Here is a 13,432-nt window from a genome sequence, read left to right as displayed (position 1 = left end):
TCCCACCCCAGAACTTGGCTGGATGTCAAAAGTCCATGTGAATCGACCTGCAGTTGTGAGGCATACAGAACGAATTAAAAAATGGAGAACTGTGAAAGGTCATTGGCAAGTAAGTGCTCTTTTTATGCATTCTGTTTCTGTATTTTTAAAGCAGTCACTCTGCCTCTCCAGGCTGCAATATTGAATTTTTTTCAAGGTGCATGTAAACTTAAAAAATGTGCTTGTCCATGTCTTATTTTAATAATTTGTATTTGATGATGATGGGATGGAATAAGGTGACGCATTTATCCAAACAAGTTAAAAACCTTATAACTCATGAGTGGCAAAACCACTAATGAATTTAAGTCATCTTTATTCATGAGTGGATTAAACTGTATATTACTATCCTACCACATTTATTCTGTTTCCCAGGCAGACTTCTCTGCACGTTGCCTACTTATTTTTTAATTTTAAAGCTGTAAGATATGATCATGGTCCCTGTCAAGTTTGACCTACCTGGATGACTTTTCTTTACTTAAACATCCCCAACATGTGTGATTTCTTTGCTTAACTAGTTCTTACCTAAAACTCAAAAATCCTGATTGGCTATGGCATGGGGGAGGGGGGGAAGAAAGGTAAAAAGAAACAGAAGAAAGGGAAAAAATAAGGCTACTAATGTTAAGCAGGCTGAATTCTCAGCTCCTGAGGTAAGGTAAATGATCAGTTATTGTCCATCTTAGTATAAAATAGGTTAATGTAAGCCACCACTGAAGCCAGTAGTGCAAATGGACTGTTCTTCTGAACGTGAGCCAACAGTGTGCTCTGGCAACCAAAAGGACCACCGTGTCCTGGGGTGCATCAAGCACTGTGTTGCTAACCCATCGAGGGAGGTGATTGTCCCACTCCGCTCTGCGCTGGTGCGGCCTCACCTCAAGTACTGTGTGCAGTTTCGGACACCACAGTACATTAAGGGCATAAAGCTACTAGAGAGTTTCCAGAGAAGGGCCATGAAGTTGGTGAAGGGTTTAGAGGAGAAACTGCATGAGGAGTGGCTAAAGTCACTTGGTTTGTTCAACCTGGGGAAGAGGAGACTGAGGGAGACCTCTTCATGGTCTACAGCTTCCTCACAAGGGGAGGAGGAGGGGCAGGCACTGATCTCTTCTCTCTGGTGACCAGAGAGAATGGCAGGAAGATGTGCCAGGGGAGGTTTAGGTTGGATATTGGGAAAAGGTTCTTCACCCAGAGGGAGGTGGAGCACTGGAACAGGCTCCCCAGGGAGGCAGTCATGGCACCAAACCTGACACTATTCAAGGATCACTTGGACAATGCCCTCAGACACATGGTGTGAATTTTGGGGTTGTCCTGTGCAGGGACAGGAGCTGGACTTGATGATCCTTGTGGGTCCCTTCCAACTCAGGACATTCTAGAATTCTATGATTCTCTCTTATATTCACTGAACATGCATGTTTAACTTCTCAGCAGTTACTGTCAACCTCTGCTGTTTACTGTCCCCCTGGCAGAACTGGCAGATACTGGCTTGGTGTGTGTTTTGGTTTCTCCAGTTTGTACGTGGGAACGTGGGACTCGTAATGCAAAGCTGTCAGCAATGTAAGCTAATATGTTCTGCAAAGCAAAGCAGGTGAGGCATGGCCATGTGCTGGTTTCTGCTGCCTCAGCAGCAGGATGGGAAGCACTGAGAGGGGAACAGCACACAGAGTTGCCTGCAGGGTGCCATAAGTGCTTTGGCAGCTTTCAGCCAAGGGCAAGGTCTGAGAAATGCTGTGGAGCAGACCCACAGCTCCCAGTGTCCTCTCAGCCGTGGGGCTGTAGCCAGTGTCCAAAGGACAAGTTGATTCTTTGTTCACCAGGCAGCTGTTCCGCAAGCAAATGTGTGTGATTCCTCCCCTCTCCGCGCTAAGCAAGTCAATTACTTGCAACAGTGGAAGTTAACGTGGAAATTTACGTGGAAGTTAACGTGGAAGCAGGAGGCAGACACTTGAGGATCAATCTTAACAGTCCAACATAGTAGAACAAAGCAAGAATCATTTAATTATATGCAATTTTTCAAAAAACTGTTCAAAATAGTTGGTGTCCAGAGCATAGCATGTCGGGCTACCATTTTGGGGTGGCTGAAGCTGGTTTCACAATGACCACAGATCTTGCAGATGACAGTTTCAGGATAATTTGATGTAGCTGTGTAAGATCCTACTGGCAGCTGGCAGAAAACAACATCCTGCCTGTTACATGAACCTGAAAATCTGTGCTTTGAATGTTATGATTAAATAAAAAAAGGACATAAACTGAGGAAAGTTAGACATTAGCTCAGCATTTCCCAAGAGTTTGTTGCACATAAGAAGTCACTTGATAACAAGTTCAGCAGTCCAGTGGCTCTGGGTTGGGAAATAATGTCAGCGAGAAAATCCAGAGGGTATTCCATAACCTTGGCTATCTTCAGATACTGCAGTGATGTAAAAAGTAAGTCTTCTGATTTGGCAGTAGTTACTATATAAAGCAAAAAAGAATAGAGAGCCACAGGCTTTGATTACAAAGAATCATTGAGAAGAAAGGGATTGAGTGTCACTCCCTCAACATGGCTGTAGGACAAATGTTTAGTTATTACTAACACTTCTCCACTCTCCTGTGTAGTAACACTGGCACTGAGCTGCTCGAGTGAGGTTTTACTTTGAAGAATGCCAAGAAATTATTTTCAGAAGCATCTTTGCTGTGTTTCGACACTATCATTGCAGTCATGATAGTCACATGCTGTTTATTTCAGAGAGATGATTTTGAACCTTTACGTGTTTGAATGTAAGTAGCACCACAGATTCAGCTTTTCAAGCCCATTTCCCAAAATACTCATTTGAAAAACCCTTTTAAAATAATGAAGTTCATACCAGTTCTTGGAACTCCCTGACTACATCTGTCTTGGTGACTTTATGATTCATGTCATAAGAGATGAGACAAAAATTCCCTCAAGTGGAGGATAAAAAAAAAATCCATGTAAAAGAAACTTAAAACCATTTAAAATTAAAAACCCTTCTGAAGTACTATAGGATGAAAGTAGAGATCAGTTTGAAACAAGCAGCCAGGCTTAGACTAAGAGAGGCAAGTGGTGGTTCATTGTTTTACTTAATCACCCCAAAGTAACTTTCAGTGTAACATTAACAGCAAGTTCAGAAACGAGACTCCCATCAGTGAAGAGTGAAAAAGGTTTGTAGGCTGGCCAGCATTTTAAGACTTGCAGAGTAATACCCCCATGAAGAAACAACAAATTTTGCTGCCTGTACTGAAAAATCATGTCGCAGAGTCAGGGAAGGACTTTATGGACTCGAGTGGACTTTGCTGTTGCAGACTCTCCCATTGTTGAACAAGCGCCCACTAAGAGATGTCAGCTTTTAGTGAAGCCATCACTGTAAATGAGAATTTGCTGGAAGACCTTCAACAAATATTTCAAAATAATGTCTTAAGCTCAATTTTTGTTTAGCAAAAAATCTTCAAAAAGTTTTAACTGTGCTTCTGTTCTATTCTCTGATTAGTAAGTCTTTTAAAATTCTGTAGCATTTTCATCTAAACAGTGCTTTAGTCCTGTCATTTAGCTCTTGCTTTTGTTTTTTGCACCAAATAATTACAGATGTTTTTTATTCCTGATTCACACAGAAGAAAGCGGAAACTTCTGCAGTCTAGACCCTAAGTTTTAAGAAGTCTGGGTTCTTACCCCCCACTGATTCCATGCTTCACTCTCACAGCAGGAGAAACATGCAAGCGTGCAAGTGTGCAAATTGCTGATGTGTACGCTCATCTGGTTATCAGCAATTGCAAACCTGTGCTCCTCTTGAAGCATGTGTATAATTTCTCATGCATGCGAGCTTTAAAGATACAGATATACTATATAGAATGGAGCATATAACAGTGAGGTTCCTCGCATAGGCGATATTTTTATCTTACAGAATTAAATTTGAAACAAGGTGCTTTTTGTCCAGGTAAAAGTGTTTGTCTGATTCTTAGAGCCCCATTTGGTAGTTAGCTTTTGCCCCAAAAATTGAAATTAGATCATCTGATCCTAAGAGAGCTGACTTTTGGTTCCAAATCCTTTCTGTGCCATTAGGTATCTCTCAAGACATGAACAAATATCTGCCATCCCTGTCTGTCATAAACCATTCTTTGCATATCCTCCATGTTACATCCCGTATGTTTCCTTATTCTTGGAGTGAGAGCCAGGCTTCTGATTCCTGCATCTTCTAAGTCAGTTTGGTTTTGGAAGGGTAAACTGAAATATTGTATTCCTTACTTCACTCCCTGTGTAGGCTGCTTGGCTGCTTAAAGCTGTCACCTGCATAGACCTTACCACTCTTTCAGGCGATGATACTCCTTCAAATGTTCACAGACTGTGTTTTAAAGCAAAGCATCCCATCAGAGAGGATCTGCTGAAAGCCTTGGATATGCATGATAAAGGTACGTTTGGTTTTGTTGTGTGTGTTGTGTAGAGAAAATGTCTGCATTTCCTCAGTATTTTCTCAGTTTTCAGATAGGTGTAAAAATGGCCTCCTCTTCCTATAATGGAAGCAGTTATGCCAGACAGTGCTGCAGAGCTAATATCCCCAAAAGAACAAACTAGGTCCTGTATGGTCTTATTCAAAGCAACTGTCTTAAATTCAAGCTGCATAATATCAATTCCTTGGAGTTAATATAAAAATACAAGGAGAAAAAAAATCCATTCTCAGTTTGGCAGCCAAAGTGAAGCATGGACTCAGGGCGACACTGTAAGTTATGACACCTGGTGAGCACATTTGATGTGGAAGCCACAAGTGTGTAACCTCAGTGTATGTCTTTTAATAACAGTGCACTAAGGTGAAACTAATTGAGTAGTCTGTTAATCTGCTGATGTCCTTACGAAGTTGAAGAAGAGGGGAGTGTTCATGTGACCACTTTGGATTTCATGCTTAGCTGCTGTTGCTGTATGTAACTACCGAGCCTGCCGCTTTGCCTGTCAGAAAAGATGCATTCCGCAGTCCTATGCATGATATTTTTACTTCAGAAAACGTTACCTGTTACCTGCTTGTTTCAGTAGTTAAGATAGGAGATGTCTTTGCAGCCCAGTCTGATTTAAGAAATAAGTCCTGTAGTCAGTGTATGTGGTTGTGTGCATATCATGTATACACACGTACACAGACACACGCACACACAGAGTTCCCAGCTAAGTCAACAGAATTGAAGGGGCAGAAGACAGCCCTTAAGAACTAGTGCTAAAACTTTCATTGATATTATTCCACCTGAAGTCCCATTGTTACACCCAACACTGAACACGCTTCTACTTCAGAGCAAATAGAAACTGTCAATATAGCTATCAATAAAACCTGTTTATATTTGAGCAGCTCTTCTGAATTTTTCCAGATGTAATCACTGATGTGCTGGTGAATAGCATTTGACTTTTGTCCTGTTATGTTGGCCTTAGGATGATCTATTGAAAACAAAATCTTAGTGATGTTTGGGGCGTGCTTTTACTGTTGAAATATTTCAGTTTTACATGGGCGTTGATCCACCAATTGAAGTCATATGATGTAAAGCCACAGGGGAATCAGGCCTCTGGTTTGAAGCCCTACACATAAAATATCAAAAGTTAGTCTTTTTTTTTTAAAAAAAACCCTCAGATTTATGGACTCTTCAGACAGTGGAAGTATTAAACATAAGGTCAATTATCTGAGACTTTGAGAGAATAGCATTTTAACTAAAAATGCAGTAGGACTGCATTAACATAAAGGCTGCTTAGCTGCTGCTGGGCTCAGTTTGGCTCAACACGTAAGGACAGAGCTTGGCAGTGCAGTTTCTCTCACAGTAGTTTGCTGACAAAGCATGTCTTAACTGTACGTGCTGGCATTAAATAGTGAATCTGTTGATAAAAATCTTGGCGTTTTAATTCCTGCTAATGCAAACTTGCTCCCAGGGTCAGGTGAAGGAACATGAGGGAGGTAACAATACAGAGAATCACCTGAAGTGCTTGAACAATAAAACAGATATGCCTGGCGTAGGTGCTTAAAACCCTTGTGAGAATGCAGAAGTGGGAGGTGCAAACAATGTGCACAGGCAGAAAATAAGGATTGCACTAGAGAAGGTGGAAATCTATACATATGAAAAAGTGAACTGTGGCTTTTGCAGGTATTACTGTCGGAGCGGTTTGTGTATATCCTACAAGAGTCATTGATGCTGTTAATGCCCTAAAGGCTGCTGGTTGTAACATACCAGTAGCTTCAGGTATGTTTTATTCTAAAATACCCAATTAAATATTTTTATGCTATAAAATATGTATAAAAATACAGAAGTTTGGACTTGCTTTTGTTTCAGAGAGTAAGGTAAAAAGGTAGTAGGTGGGAGGAAGGGAATGGAGGGGAAGATTTGCTTCTGGTATAATATTTTGTTTTCTTTCAACTTCAAGCTTATCAGCAATGCCAAGTCAGTTTTGCTGGAACTCTTCAAAGAGGTCCTCAAGATCTATCAGCATTTCCCTCACCCAAATGGAAGAAATTGCAATAGTGTACAGTACAAAGTGTCAGTAGACACTAAGTAGATAATAGTAATAAAATTGCAATATGAGATTTTAAGAGTTCTAATACAAGGGGGGTTTTTTTCCCCTTGTTGTTGGCTTTTAAGTATAATCCTACAAGCTGAATTTAATGAAGCTCTGGGCAGAGGCAAGGGTTATTGTCTGCTGAGCAGCCTGGAGGTTCAGGACTTGTGCTGGCAAATCTAATAATGGCAGCTCTTCTCCAGTCACCGCACACAATAGACAAGTCCTGAATCTGCAATAAGCAAGAATTAGAATCAAAGAACGATGCAGTTGGAAGGGAGCTCTGGATGTCATCTGGTCCAGCCTCCTGCTCAAAGCAGGGGCTAGCTTTGAAGTTAGATCAGGTGTTTAATGCCGAGATCCATGTTTTCTAGTTTTGATTATTTTATTGTTGTTGTTTCATTGTCATGCAGGGAAATATACATACTAAATGTATTTATATGTCAGAGAGAAAGAGGATTTCTTTGTCAGAGATCCTCTTTGCCATTATTTTTTCTATTTCCAAAGTTACCTTTGGGTTTTGTACTTAAGCGTCATAAAGGTAATCTTAAGTAGACCTCACTGAAAACAATTTTTGCCATATTGTGATTTAGCTGTTAAACATATTACTGGGATTTAACTTGAAATACTACTTAAAAGAATTGGGGACAATGAAAAATGTATGTATTGCTTCACATATGAGTTCACTCCTTGTTTGCTCAATTCTGCTGGAGGCAATAGCTATTGTGCTTTCTTACATAGGCTGCTTTGGAAAAATTTGGGGCATGTGAAAGAGACCTTTTTGCAAGATGCACTTAGTATCTTGCTGGATGTTGGATCTTGAGGGAAAAGCAAATGCTTCTTGTGGATGAAAAGAGAGTAGGATGAGGTGCCTTTAGATTTTTTGAATTGTGGTAGGGATAAAAAAAGGAATAACTTTTGAACTCTTTGGTGTATTAGAGGGATCTGAAATTTTATGGTCAATTTATAAAACATTTTCTTCCCTCTACCTCCATCCTCTGTCTTGCTAGTGGCTGCTGGTTTTCCAGCTGGACAAACTCCTCTAGAAACCAAACTGGCTGAAATAAAGCTAGCCGTGGAATATGGTGCCAGAGAGATTGACATTGTCATTAGCAGGAGTCTGGTGCTGACTGGCCAGTGGGAAGGTAAGTACCCACCCTTTGGCAAGGAACCTAAGCCTGTGTATATGCATGTCCAAGCTCTGTCTTTGTCTCTTCCCCCAGTCTCCACATCAGTCCTTGAAGAATTTGGTCCCTCCCCTAAGAGTGGCTGATAATCTGGGGCACTGAACTAAATAAAAACTATTTAACTAATTTATGACTAATGGTTGGATTTTTTAAAAAAGAATGCTGTTTCAAGTTCCATCAGATTGGGTATTCAGAATGACTTTGTGTTTTGAAAATTCAGGCCTATTCGTTCTGTGCCTTTAGAAGGTTTTGTGTACGGGAAGAAAAAAATAGCAACTGGAATGGAAGTGAATGCCTATGGTCTAATTATTTGAACAGTTTTGTTAAAACCCCAAGGGGCTGCTAATGTAGATGATACCTTGTTAAATATACATGTTCCAATTCTTGACAAAAATATGTATTTTAGTTGTTTTCTTTTCCCTGAAAGTTGAGGGTACAAATTGACTGTTCATATTATTATTGATGTTACTGTGCCTGCAGACTACTACTAATTAGTAAGAACAATAATGCTGAAGATGGTTTTTGCTCTAATTGCCTCCTTAATGTACTGTGAATGGTTTGCCTTAAGTGCTGACAATGCCTCTATAACTAATCTCCATGTGTAGGTAAACACATCATTGTCCTGGAATGAGTTTTCCATTTAGTTGGATAATGCATTGCCATAATAGCCTGTTTGGTTGGAAGACTTTATAAAAGACCCCTGGCACCTGAGTTAGGTTAAGGAAATACATTCATCGTGGTAACAGATCATATTTTCTGATTTTGGTCTGCCTTCAATTAGCAGTTAGAATTGAACCAAACCGCAAGTTTCTGCATCTGTGTCTTCAGGACTGATATCCTGGTTTCCACTTGCTCTAATGTCTTGGCCTCTTTTGTAGTGTTTACCATCTCCATTCTTTTGCTCTTAAATATATGCAGCTTTACAAATGTTTGACTTTTTGAGGATGGGCATTGTCGCAGACATTTGTTTCTTTCAGAGTGGCTATTTTAATTTCAGGTATGGCCCCAGAAATTGCTAGAATATGGAGTCTGGGTGACTGAGCAGTTTTAAATAAGACAGAATGATGGCCAGATTCTGCACTAGCTGGCAGCAAGAGTGTATGCACACCTTTCTACACTGTATCTTTGTTAGGGTCTACACTATGGCCTACAAGGCAGGTACCCCCTCCAAGACCTGCGCTCTGCTGGTGTTGGGTATAAAATGAGGTGAGTCGGTGAGATGTCACCAAGACTGAAAAAGACCACTAAACTGGACTGGAGCGGCAGCTTGCAATTGTGTCTCAAAAAGTCTGTCTTGTAGAAATTTCTGACACAATCGTGGTTGCCGTGCTTCAGACTTCATGGTTAAAACCACTGTTAAGTGCAAGTTGCACAGAGCAGAGATCAGGAAATCAGTGCGTGTAGGCAGTTGCAAATGCAGGCTTGAGGTTGTGTGGCCCAGGATTATGTGAAGGAGAACTCAGAGGAGAAATACAGGGCTAGATCCAGAGAGCAAGTTTATATCAGTGATTGAAATGAACCGGACCTACATTGCTACTTTTTTCTGTATGGGAAACAAATTGTTTTCTGTGGTCATAAAATACAGGGGAGGAGTACACAGACATAGCAATGATGGACGTAATATAAAGCTGTCAGTTTACTAAATAAGTAAATTAGGGTTGACTCTTGATTTGGTATGCATATTCTTTTATCCACATCTGAAGTCGTGACAAGGTTTAAAGTCATCCTTTTTTTTTTTTTTTTTTTTTTGCCAATGGTTAGTTTAAATTTCTTTTACAGAGAGCAGAATTTAAATTATTTCCAAATGTTTTCTGAAAGTTTGTTTATGAATGTGAATCTGTGTATGGCACATATTTACATGTTCTTGAATAAAATCTACCTCAGAAACAGAATATACTTGCCATCCAGGTAATGACGCCACAGGGTGAAAAATTCTAATATTTAACTTGCCCTTCCAAAAAAATTACTTCAGTAGGTGGTCTGAATATTTTGGTGCAAATCTAGTGTTCTAACTTCATGTTTAGCTTTCAATAGATGTATGTTACCTGTGTGAACATGCAGCTTTCCACTTCTATCTAATGATTAGATATGATACACAACTGTGTATGAAGTACATTTAAGGAAGCTAGAGGGGATGAAGAAGTCTTTTTTAGGCTGGATTCCTACATGAAAATGAAAAGGTCTAGTGCAGTAGCTGTGCCTGTGTTCAAGGTACTTCAACTAGAGCTGCCTTGCAGTTATGACAGAACCTCTGCTTATGCTTGTAAGACTGGTATATTTTTATCGTTATTTTCTCATGCTGTCTGTCTTCACAACTTCAGGAGTTATTGACAAGAATACATATGTGGTAGAGTCCTTTGTCTTACTGTTCATGTATTTTTAGCTTCTAGCCTGTGCAATAATTGGGGTTACCATGATGGAACAGTGTTGCTGTGTGATTTGTTTCGAAGGCTTGTTTGGTTATTAAATATTTTAGTGTATGTCCAATTATGTCAAGTTATTTTAAAGCAGTTCTTAAATATTGTTGGAACTCTTTATGACACTCAGAATATATTTTCTAGATCTTTACAAAATAATTGTTAAGAGGTTTTTAATGCTGCTGAACATGAAAGCAGCTTTATCAGACAGTTAATTTATCTTAGAAAATAACATTAAATGAGATTTAAGTTTATGAACTTGCATACCTTTTACAACCTATTAGCTTTTGAGCAATATTACTTTGCAATAGTTTACTCAACCACTGTCTTGTATCATTTGACAAAGTATGTATTAAGCTTAAAAATCAGAGTTTAGTGTCTTTAAGCCCAGAATGTGGAGCCTGTTAGTAGAGAGTGGTGAAGTTGACAAAAAAATTGTTGAAAGAAAGTGGATTTTTTTAAAAATCTTTTTTTCCCCTGTTATCAATGAATATGTTGGACTTGCTGTATCTTCTGAAGCTGCCTGGGGTACTATAATGTTACTTCTAGTTCCACAGCTTTTAGCAAACACCTGGAGATACCATGGTGTCAGCAGCTTGAGATTTCTTGATCCTTTGCTCTATGTCAGTTAAAGTTTCCTACAAGAAAAGAGGAAAAAAGTATACTCCAAGAAGTTTTAACATGGCTGCATCCATGAAATACCTCGTTATGAAAGCTGCCTTTCAAATCTTCTTAATAATTATTCAGTTGTGAGTTTAGAGGCTTTGTTCAGGGATTGGGGCCCTCTTTTGTCCTACATACCTTATGAAGAGGGCAGGGAAAATACACTCTACACCCCAAAGACTTGGAAAAGACTCCACATGTTGTTCAGAAATATTATAATTGGACTTACCGTTTTCTAGATGTGCAAGCTGACCTGGGACCTGAAAGTCTAGTTGCACAGTTTCTTTCTTACATTGTCAGCAGCAGCTCAGACTCCTGAAGCCAAGCTCTGTTTTTAGTTTCGTGTGAATCTCTGGAGCGGCACATATGTGGCTGAGAGCAGAACTGAAAGAGTGGTGTTGTGCCGATAGCCTTGCGCTTGTCATTTTGTTAACAAACCTGCCATTAATGTGCAAGACAGAAGGGATTCCAGCTCATTTTCCAGTTTCCCATCATGATTACCTTGATCTTTTGGTCTAACAGAAATTAAAACATCTTCCCTCCTCGTCTCAGTTTCTACCCTTAACATTGGTCAATGTGACTGACTAGATAAAAACAACAAGTAAGCTGAATTTAAAAAAAAGTGGGTTTACCACCATGTTTTTGGAGAAGAGCTGTTTCATAAAAATTTAAGCTGTGGGGTTTTTTCCCCCCTTAATATTTTCATTTCCTGTGTAGGAGAGATGGATTATCCCCTTTATTATGTGATTTTTAGGACAAATGCAGACCAAAGCAAAAGGCTATCCAGACAATCTAGGGCAGATTATAGCCAACAGTAATTGTCAGGGATGTTTGCTTGAGAGATGTGTTAGGGGGAGGCACGTTTTCTGTGGTGCATTTTAATAGCTGCAAAAAAATCAATGTAATGTTTGTACTGAATAGTTAGACTTTTAGGAAAACTACAAAAAAGCCACCGTCCAACGCTTATCTTTTATAACAGTGGAATTAAAACCACAGCTCTAAAAGTATTTTTTCAGTTCCTATAAAATCTGATTTTTTCTTAGTTTAATAAATGCATCCTATAAAAGCAGATCTAAAGTTCATGAAAGCAGCAAGGTATCCTGAGTAAGTGGGTGCAAAGTAGAGGAGTTCTTATGTCACATCCATTTTAACAGCTGAGTTGGTGGAGCTACCTCAGACTACATCAGTGAGCATCGGGCTCCAAATATATTTTATATAGGTTGTCTCGCTTTGGGTTTTGAATTTGTTTGCTTGCTTGCTTGCTTGTTTTTCCTGGCTTAAGACTTAGACATCTTTTAGAATGGATAAGACATCTTTTAGAACGGATAGTGTTGGTGTCTTGGTGCTGTGTTCAAGATGCTACACAGTGTTGGCCATTTGCTTTGAGAGCTCTTGATTGTCTTTTCCCTGTTTTTAGCAATCAGAAGGAGAATCTCTTGCAACCTCTTCGCAGTGGTCTTTGCTCACAGCTGAAAATAGGCCTGCAGGGTTTTCTGTGATAAAGGTTTTTCCCAAAAGCCTCCTGCCACTACCGCTAATCAGAGAAGCTCTATCTGCTGTGTCAATTACTGGTGTTTTGCATGGGTTGCAGATATTCCCAGAAACACAGTGTCCAGCTCTGCTCCTGCTACTGATTGGCTTGATGGAACTGAGCAGTTGAGTGATGGACGTTTTGGCAGCACAGGCAGTCCCAGAAGCAGCCCAGGACCCCTTGAAACACTGAGCGCATTAAGTGTGATTAACTCCACCCATACTTTAGATGTTTGCCAGGAAGTTTCAGGATAATCAAGTTACTTCTGTCTTGATTTAAATCTGACTGAGTATTGAAACGTCTTTTTAATTTTTGAAAGAAGTTCTTGCACTTGTCCTGCCCCTGCTTGTACCGGGACTGGAGCGCTTTGGCTAACTTTCTCTTTCCCAGAAGTAGTTGCATTTCTATTTGTGCTTCTACTCTAGGGCTGAGAATGTCCTATGAATGCTGGCTCTTGTCTGCAATAATTGCTCTCTGAATAAAGAGCAGTATTTATTACTTGCACAGCTGCCCCATTAATGTATGCCCACTTTTTCCACCACCTCAGCTAACCTGATAGACATGGATGATTGAAGATCCTCAATTTCTCCTGTCCGTGGGTTGATGCATGCTGTCAGATAGTGAGACTCTGTCAAATTATCTTGGCACTAATTGCATATAAAAGTACCTTCCAACAATAAGGAAGATGCTATTGCTGTGGTACTAACTCCAGTGGACAACAGCTATGAGGATATAATTTCTTTTCATGGAATCCAACCTAAATGTACATTTTGTTGATTTTATTTTGACATTTTTGGTGGCGTATCTTAAAGGTAGAGAAAGCTGTAGTCTTTTCTTCTTGTTACCGAAACTAGACAGACATGAAAGCTGCTTTCTCTGGCTTTCCAAAAGCTTCAGGAAAGAGTCATTCCACAGAAAGAGACTGCATTTGGATCTAAGATGAGCACTGTTATCAAATGCACAAGAAAATAGTGCAGGTTCTTTGTATTTCCTTTTTGAGTCTCAATTTGATGTAGATTTCTGGAGTATCATCAATTGATTAATAAAACATGTTAGACTGCATGCTGGTACTGATTAATTCACACCTTTGGTA

At 39.7% G+C, this 13,432-nt stretch overlaps 1 protein-coding gene across 1 annotated transcript in view; it reads left to right on the top strand.

Moving 5' to 3' along the window:
- The window catches only part of DERA (deoxyribose-phosphate aldolase), a 56,446-nt gene that overhangs the window by 10,143 nt on the left and 32,871 nt on the right, over positions 1 to 13,432 (top strand). Inside the window, exons 2-5 of the mRNA XM_075114995.1 lie at positions 12 to 109; positions 4,284 to 4,431; positions 6,133 to 6,228; positions 7,552 to 7,686. Coding sequence (XP_074971096.1) covers positions 12 to 109; positions 4,284 to 4,431; positions 6,133 to 6,228; positions 7,552 to 7,686 — 477 coding nt within the window. The remainder of the gene's footprint in view (positions 1 to 11; positions 110 to 4,283; positions 4,432 to 6,132; positions 6,229 to 7,551; positions 7,687 to 13,432) is intronic.

The sequence above is a fragment of the Phalacrocorax aristotelis genome, chromosome 1 (genome assembly GCF_949628215.1).
Source record: "Phalacrocorax aristotelis chromosome 1, bGulAri2.1, whole genome shotgun sequence".
NCBI lineage: Eukaryota > Metazoa > Chordata > Aves > Suliformes > Phalacrocoracidae > Phalacrocorax > Phalacrocorax aristotelis.
The sequence above is the reverse complement of the archived record's forward strand: the minus strand, read 5'-3'. Positions and strand labels throughout refer to the sequence as shown.